Raw genomic sequence first — 9,695 nt, 5'->3', positions numbered from 1 at the left:
TTTCTTGCTTACTAGGACCTTAGTCTTTGCTAAGTTAACCTTAAAGCCCTTCAATACCAGGATTTTCTTCCACACCTGGAATTTTTCATCTAACTCTGATATGGAATCTAAAGTTTTTCTTGTTTTATGATAGATTAACAAGCAATTAGTGTAAGTCAGTAAAAATAGCTGGGTATATATTGTTACATATTATTATATCTGTGAATACATAAATATTAATGCATATATATTTAACATAGAAGAAGAAGACGAAGAAGAAGTGGTGACACCAATAAATATGATATATATCTTTATACAGTGGGAGAAACAGACAACATTTTTATAGAAATGAAAGTCTAAACAATAAAATGTTTGTTTGTTTTCGTTCATATTTGTCTATTGAATTAAAACTGAGAAAATATTTAACATGTACTAACATCAAAGATAGTTTATTTATCTGATTTTAGTTTATTTATCTGATTTCAAAGGAATTCAAATATTTCATTTAATGCCTTTTGTATTGTCTTCTATTATTTGCATCTGTGGCTGCTTTATTGTCTTTCGTCTTTTCTTTATTGTTGTTGTTTGTTGCTTGTTGCTTTGCAATTTATTTCTTAAAACTGTGGGAATGTTCAACTGTATTGTTTGTTAGTAAGTCATATCTTATCCTCCGGGAATAGAACAACATCCAACACAGCAATAATACTGTATTGTTTACATTCAACTGATGGCATCACAAACAAAGGAAAGTTCTAAAGTCTTATTTTCGAAATAGATTAACCATTAGAATTGTTAAGTCGAACATCTGGGCTGTAATTTTCTTTCAGTTCAGGAAACAACTCCACAATGATGATGTCAAGCAAGACATAACTTAACTGAAAGGAAAAAGAAACGAAAAAGAAAGAAAAGATATACATCAGTTATCTTAAAAATGATGAAGAAGGTATAGTTTTTTTTTTTTTAAATATCTATTTGTAGATCTTAAATGCCACCACCACTGCCACCACCACCACTACCACCACCACCATCGTCATTGTTATTAGTAATCTGATAAGCACTTTTCTGCACTGATACCAATTAGGTTTATAAATGAATTACTTTTATAGTTCAGCATTTTCGATTCTACTTCATTCATTTGCATCTGTATCAATCCAAGGTAGTTCTTTCCCCACATGCATCATACGTTTCACGTGTACCTGGATGATGCAAAGAAGTTATCATTCCACTTCTATATCAATATCTTTGTTGACCATTTTTTTTAAAACCAATTAATTCTGTTAATATTTGTTTTCTCATAAAAAACCGAACATGTGCACCAACAACAATCACTGAATAACACATTTAAATAATTATTTCCAACAAATTCTCAAACACACTCTCTAGGCTTCTGATGTTAACTACACAATTCTACAGTTTCCCACATTCTCCCTCCTAAACTTCCACAACATTTCCACTAACTGTACAATACAGTTTCCACATTCTCAGTTCATAATCTTTTATTAATTTTGCTTTAATAGCTGATTGACTTGTTAAAAATAGCAGTCAACTCTCCTTGAAATTACATTTTACTGTCTTACAAAAAGGAAATACATTGAATAATGTAATCAAAGACATCTGAAGGGTCAGTCATGGCTGAAATGCTTTAAACCTTTTGACCCTAAGTTTCTGGGAGAGGGATGACCTGGGGATAAAAACACCAATGACAACTAGGATCATAGCCTCCATTATATTCCTCAAACTCCACCAATGAAATTCTCTCTTTTATGTATTTTGGGAAGAAAGCCCCAGGATGTTGGCACATATCGATTCCAACGGTCATCCAATTAGAAACTTTGCTTTGATTAGCTACAAAAAGAGGGACAAACTAAAGATAGAAGTTGAAGTGCTGGACCATGGCTATGTCACATCCTTAAACAAACACCTCAACACTCCCCCCTACCCTGCTGCTGCTCTCTCATGGTGTCTTCAGAAGCCAGTCCTCTGTACTCAGTTTTCTCATTGTTCATTAAATTAAACAAAACATGGAGGCTGACCAAATCACTTTTGGAGATAAAAAAAAAAATAGGCAACAGACATGGCTGGATGGTTAAGAAATTTGCTTTCTAATCACAGAGATTATGGGTTCAATCTCTCTGCGCAGCCTCTTGGCCAATTGCCTTCTACTATAATCCTGATTTGATAAATGAAAATTGCAGGAAGCTTGTTGCGCGTGTACACATCATCATCATCATCATCATCATCATCATCGTCATCATTTAATGTCCATTTTCCATGTTAGCATGGTTTAGATGGTTTGACCAGAGCTGGGAAAGCTGGTGAACTACACCAGGCTCCAGTCTGTTTTGGCTTGGTTTCTACGACTAGATACCCTTCCTACTGCCAACCGTTATACAGTGTAGACTGGGTGCCTTTTCACATTTCAGTGGCACGGGTGCCTCTTACAGATCACTAGCAGAGGTGCCTTTTACGTGTCACTGGCAGAGGTGCCTTTTACATGTCACCAGCACTGGCCATGGCTACAATTTCACTTGGCATGTCTTCTCAAGCACAGCAAATCACCAGAAGTCTTCATCACTTGTCATCGCCTCCTACACATATATAAGCATATATACATTTACACACTCAACACACATACACACACACATATATATAAGTATATACATATGTGTATATGTGTGGGAGTGTGTGTGTGCATGAATATTGATATTCTACACCTGACAATGATGATGATGATGATGACATTCCTTGATGACACTATGACCAATCACTCTGAGCTTTCGAATACTTGTGGAATACAAAATAAGAAAGAAAAGCCTGGCTGGTAAAACAAGTAAAGATTGGTGACAGGAAGAGCACCCATATTTGTGAAACAAGTAAGGTTTGCCTTATGTAGTTCTATCAACTCCCCTAAGATATTACTGCTAGTTTGCTGGACTGTGCAGCAGTCCCACATCATAATGCAAGAAAGAAATGAACCTCAAGTGAAAATAAACAAAAACATGGACGGTTGGGAAGAATGAATTATCCTGACCCCCCTCACAGAAATTAAACATGTTTAGTAAGATAAATACATTGAGTTAATTAAGAATGAATTCATGGTTCAGTTTCAGACTGAATCAGTTACCCTGTTACCTAAGCTGGCTTCATTAATTTTAATCAATTCAACCAGAAATATTTTTATTCCTTGGAAATTCCAACAACTCTTCCGGTACATATCAATCAAGACCTGCATATGAGCATGTGCAATGTTCTGCAACCAGTATGCAAAACCTAAATTAAATTGCAAGCAAAAACTGAATACATTTGTTAAGAACAGGTCCAAGGTGTATAAACTCAGGGCAACAGATACACACATTTAGTGCACTGCTAACTGTTTGTGACTATTCAAGATTAGAAATAATATGCAAATTTCAATAACCTTTGAGACGTACACCATAATTATGAGGATATTTTCGGATTTATATGCACTCAGAATGCAAAGCCTTTCTTTGTCACTGGGGAAATTTCGCACACAGAAATGGTTTGATGCACATAAAGCACAACATAAGGAAAGAGAGTTATGACTGAGTTAATTGAGTTATGTTAGTAATATTTCATACATCAATGAAATAAGATTCTCATTAAATAAGTCACTGCTTCATCCACCACACAATTACCTCTCTCCTCTGCAACAATAAATGATGTGAGTGGTTATCATTGACAGGTGTTAATCTAATAAAAAGGTAACAATTTTTCAGCAAGGAATCCTCTCTTGTCAACTGAAAAGGCCACACACACTGAATGAAGAGAGGATCACTTCCAACGCAATATAAGAGATGACCGGGGGTCAAGTGAAAACTGAATAAGAGATGACCGGGGGTCAAGTGAAAACTGAACTGTGTTTACGTGCTTACAGGCAACAAACTTGCAGCACACAACATTTAGCATTTAAAGAAATGTTACCTGTTTGTTGAGTTTTGGTAGTTGCAACAAGTCAAGAATTAACTTGGTTCCTTCGTGATGGTTTTGCTCACCGATTGCAAACACAAGCAGACCTGAAAGGAGAATCAAACATTTTAATCATTCACACAGAATCCATCAGAACATCAGTTTGGAAAAACAAAAACAAACAAAGCAAGATGGCAGAATCATTAAAATGCCAGGCAGAACACTTAGTGGCATCTGTTTTTATGTTCTGAGTTCAAATTCTCCCTTTGCCAGCTAATCTATCATCAAATTATATACATGGAGTAATTCAGGTGTAAATTGTCCTTAGTCTGACTTGTAGTACTCATGTGGTACTCATGTACCACAGGTCAGTGAAACAGTACCCGTCACAATACCATCCCATGTTGCCTTCCTTTCTTCAAACTTGACTTCAAGAAATTTCCAACTTTTAGAAAAGTTTTCAAAGATCTTGGAAATTCATATTTCATTAAACTCTTTCATTTGCGTGAAGAAGGTGTTTTAGGAATTAATGAATTAGGTTTCATTGAAAGGAGATTAATGGGTTGCATGAAATATTAGCTGTGAACATATAGATATATATACAAATGCACACACACACACACACACACACACACACACACACACACATATAAACATAAACAGAGAGAGAGATTTTTGATTCTAGAAGACAGTGTCTATGAAGCATTATATTTTATGTAATTAATAAAAATGAATATATTGAGAAACCATGGTGTTTATTAAGTTTTCAATTGAAGCTGGCTGCTTAAAGGATTATCTACACACACACACACACACGCGCACGCACAGATATATGCATGTGTAGCTGTAAAATGACGACAGAACTGTGTGTTTACACAGAAGCATGAAGAGTAGATGCATATTGGAATCTATTTAAACACACTGATAACGATTTTTATGGAGACCATGAAGATTTAACTAATGAAGATAAATGGAATTTAAAGAAGACTTTTAAAAACAGACTGTGAAATGATTTTTTGGCTTGTTTTTGTTTTGAATTCTATCTTTTCCCATTAGTTCGATTTTCAGTTTTACCTTGGTACTTTAGAAAATTTCCCAAGAGAAAGCTTGGTTTTTAGTGACAGGAATGAATTCTTTATTGAATTTCAGAAGCTATTGAATTTATTGAATGTGTAAGAATTTAATTCCTCTATCCCAAAGGCTTAAATCTTATTAAACAGCACTTCACTTACTTATACCTAATTAATCATCATCAGATTTGTGAATGAGCCAGTGGCCAGGTGAGGGAGACAACGAGAGGTGGACAATCATGCAGAAAGATACAATAAGAATAAAATATCAAAGTTGCTTCTTTAATAACTTTTGGAAAAAAAACTTTAACAGAAACTCTCCAAACCTTTACCCAATCAGCCACCACCTCACCAAATATTCATGAAAATCTTCAGTAATTCCCTGGATGACCTTCATTGATAAATCAAAGATGGCAGAAGAGGTAAGTATGGGAGATGAGGAAAACGGAAGCGGAGTTGTGTTGTAGGCACAGTCTATCTAATATAAGGCTTAGCCATGCTAACCTTCCTGGCCATGTTGACAGCAATGGCCGTGCTCATTACACAGGCTGGTCACACAAAGCTCGCTGACCAGGCCAGCTGGCTGGCTTTCTGTCCTTCTCTTACAGCAAAATAACAATAACAAGACACACGTCTGTTACTTTGATTGGAATTTATCCAATGTCAATTGTGTCATAGAACTAAGAGAAAAACAGGCAAAGAAGATGAAGTGAGATGATTTTGGAAGAAACAGAGCAGGAAATCAGGGATTTGGCGGCAACAGCAACAAAACTCACACACAGAATATATTCAATATGAAGACGACGGAATTATTGAGTGATTATTGGATTAACAAAGCATTACAAACGATAACTAATTAGGTGTGACCCACCTGGGACAGTTTCGAAGAGTTTTAAAGAGTGGCCATGGATGGCTAGGGGTGGTGAGGGTGAGTACAGGATACAGGAAATATAAATGAATTTGATAAAAATACACTGAACAACAATTTATTTGACACAAGGACAGCAAAAAGCAGAAACATCACAATACAACCAAGGGTGCTGCTATGTTACTGCTGACCTGCTAGACATAACAGCCAAATCTCCATAAAATCACACCCTTCAATATAATTCTTTATATATATACATAAAACAATTGGGGTCATGGCTGGAATGCCTTTGATCACAGGTCTGTTCAATGTGGTTGGACCTGGGGCTAAACAAAACTCAGTGAACATACGGGGAGGTACCCAAAAGAAACTGGAATGAAGGTGGTGAGCTGGCAGAAATGTTAGCACGCCGGCCGAAATGCTTAGCGGTATTTCGTCTGTCCTTACGTTCTGAGTTCAAATTCGATCGAGGTCGACTTTGCCTTTCATCCTTTAGGGGTCAACTTAATCCGTTTGTCTGTCCTTGTTTGTCCCCTCTATGTTTAGCCCCTTGTGGGCAATAAAGAAATAAGAAACTGGAATTTTGCAATATTATTTCATTCACTTAGTTTTACCTTTTTTTATACTTTAATTGCCTTCAAAGTCTTCTCCATTTGAAGGAATCGGTCCAGGTGCGTTTTTCACTGTTCAAAAAGTGATGCCGTTTAAGGCTTCTGTCATTTTTCTTCATCGCTTCCACATCTGTAAAACGTTTTCCGTTAAGGACTTTTTTCATTCGGGGGAATAAAATATATCACAGGGAACAAGGTGGATAAGTGGGGGGTCATGCCCTTTTTAGTTGAAAACTGTCAGGGTGATATGTGCAGGCGCATTGTTGTGATGAAACCACCACCCTCCTCTTTGCCACAGGTTGGGGCATTTTCATTTCACCGCATTTCACAAATGCTTCAGAACTGCCAAGTAAAATGTCTGGTTAACAGTTTGACCAGGAGGAACAAATTCTATGTGAACAATTCCTTTCACATCAATAAAACAAAAGATGCTTCGTCTTGACATTGGACTTCACTTGGCACTCTTTTTTTGTGGGGCGTGGTGACATCAAATGCTTCCGTTGACTTGACTGCTGTTTCATTTCCGGGTCGTAGCCATAGCAACCAGCTTTTGTTTCTAGTGATGACCTTCGAATAAAAGGTCTGCATCAACTTCCAGCTGCTCTTTCAGTTCCCGACATGCATTCAGTCATGCTTTGATCTGCCATGAGCAGGCAAGGCACAAGTTTTGCTGCAAACTCTTTTCATTTGCAATTCCTCATTCAATATTCATTGGCAGGAGCTCCAGGACACACCAGTCATATCAACAAGTTCATCAACTGTTTGGTCCTCCAAGATCAGTTCATGAATTTTTGTGATGTTTTCATTCATTCAAGAGGTTGACAGTCACTGTGAACAAGGTTGGTCTTAAAGTGACAAGTGACCATTCCTAAAGCATGGAAACCACTCATAAACTTGTGTTTTGCTCATGGCAGTGTCCTTGTGAACTGTTTGAAGCATGACAACAGTTTCAGCTGCTGTTTTCCCCAGCAGGAAACAGAATTTCATGGAAGTTCACTGCTCCTTCATTTCAACCATCACAAAAAAATCAATGAACAAAAGAGAAGCACTGCAAAACAAAGACACACCACGTGACAGTACAACTCCACACGATGATGCCAGTCAGCAAACTGATGCCTGAGGGTCGCATCAAGTAGCTTCTAGCAGCAGCAGAAGCCTGAACTACAATAGGCTTGTCTCACAGAAAACATTTCCAGTTACTTTTGGGTACCCCCTCACAGGTACTCAAATATATATATATATATATATATATATATATATATATATATATATATGTATAGATAACATCATCCACATTTAATGTGCTGAAGGATGACCTCACATCTCTGAGCCTTTCAGAAGAGATGACAAAGGACCAAGATATCTGGTACCTTGCTGTTCTCAAGAAGACCCACCCTCCACAGTAGAAGTGTTATGGCCACTCCCCCTGATGAAGAGTATTGGCCAGTAAGACCCCTGTGCTGGTGCCACATAAAAAGCACTTGTGTGCCAGTGTCACATAAGAGCACTCATGCCAGTGTCACATTAAGAACACCTAATACAGTGTATAAAGTGGTTGGCTTTAGGAAGGGCACCCAACTGTAGAAACGAGGCCAAATCAGATTTGGACCCTGATGCAGCTCTCCAACTTGCCAGCTCTGGTAAAAACCATCCAACCCATGACAGCATGGAAAACAGATGTTAAAGGTGATGATAATGTTATTCCTTGTTGGCATAGGTTGAATGATCTGACAAGGATCCAATGAGTTGAGGACTGCATTCTACTCCATCTGTCTGTTGTGGCACGATTTCTACGGCTGGATGCCCTTCCTAATGCCAACCACTTTCCAGTACGTAATGGGTAATTTGTTTCCTATCACCAGCACCAGTGAGGTCACCGAGAAACTTGAAAGACAAAGGAAAGGAAAAGGAATGCATTTGGGAGATGGCAAAGTGGTAGCTTTATGCCAGATATTGAGGGTCTTAAATATGATCGAGGGACAAGCATAGGTGTCTTGATACAAAGGAGATACATGGATACCCCCCACACTGTGTGAGGGTGGATGGGAGTAGCTGTGATGGAGATAAAGATGGTGGCTGTCTATAGTCTCCCTTTTACTCATTGTCAACGTACAAGAAGCTGAGTAGAAAAGATGAGATATCAACAGAGGAGACAAACAGAAGGAACTGGAGGCTGGACGAAAAGCTAATGAGCATTTTGTCCAACAGGCTGATGATAATGCCAGCTTTTGCTGTCTTAATAATAATGAATAATAATAATAATAATAATAAAATACAAAGACCTGGAAATAGAGGTAACTCGAATGTGGAGTCTAAAAACAGAAACAATTCCTATGATAGTAGGTATAATACCTTAGGTATAATAAAAAAATATTCAGACAAATACATAAAAAAAAACACCAGGACTTACAAATATATATAACATACAGAAAATTGCACTACTGGGTACTGCACACATCCTACGCAAAACACTTTCAATACAGTAACCATAAGAGCACCACAGCAAACCACAGCACATACCCAAGGCACACAGAGCTGCGCTCAGTAGTGTAGTGAAAGCATGTTATAAAAATAAAACTACTGAACAATAATAATAATAATAATAATGATGATGACCATGATGATGATATATTCTTTAATTTACCACCAGGGCAATGCATAAGGGGGATGATGTGTGTGGAAGTTAACATAGAAAAGAATGATCTAAACAAGAGAAATTTCGTAAATGGTGCACAGAATAAGCAAAATCTATCAATAATAATAATTTTTCCTAATCTTGCTACAAGTTTAATAAGCTTGGGGGAGAGGGGTGTAAGTCAATTACATTGACCCCAGGACTTGACCGGTACTTTTTATTTCGTCGACCCTCAAAGTATAAAAGGCAAAGTTGACCTTGAAATCAGAATTTAAATTGTTGAAAGAAATGCCACAAAGCATCTTGACCCGTCCAGTAATGAATCTTCCCACCACTTTAGATGATGATGATGATGATGACAATAATGATGATGATAATGATGATATAGGTTTGTTGTTGATAATGATTTTCCAGACAATGTAAAGAGAATGATGGGAGGAGGAGTTTGTAGCAAGAAAATGTTAAAGGTGAGGCTGCACGATGTAAAGGCTAGCATAAGAAGGGACACACACATATCGTAGCCTGGGAAAAGGGGACACACATTGGGGGGGGGGGGGGGGAAGAGGTGCTGCACAACAGGCCCAGGGTGTAGAATATCCTATCAC

General features: G+C 37.5%; 1 protein-coding gene across 1 annotated transcript in view; it reads right to left on the bottom strand.

The window, feature by feature from the left end:
* Positions 1–276: 276 nt before the first annotated feature.
* LOC149135858 (sorting nexin-14-like) overlaps positions 277–9,695 on the bottom strand; it is a 53,625-nt gene continuing 44,206 nt past the window's right edge. Inside the window, exons 5-6 of the mRNA XM_089350130.1 lie at positions 3,922–4,013; positions 277–854 (exon numbers count right to left, since the gene is read on the bottom strand). Of these exons, the coding sequence (XP_089206256.1) occupies positions 756–854; positions 3,922–4,013 (191 nt within the window). The 3' untranslated portion in view covers positions 277–755. The remainder of the gene's footprint in view (positions 855–3,921; positions 4,014–9,695) is intronic.

The sequence above is a fragment of the Octopus bimaculoides genome, chromosome 4 (genome assembly GCF_046866305.1).
Source record: "Octopus bimaculoides isolate indiv1 chromosome 4, ASM4686630v1, whole genome shotgun sequence".
Lineage (NCBI taxonomy): Eukaryota > Metazoa > Mollusca > Cephalopoda > Octopoda > Octopodidae > Octopus > Octopus bimaculoides.
The sequence above is the reverse complement of the archived record's forward strand: the minus strand, read 5'-3'. Positions and strand labels throughout refer to the sequence as shown.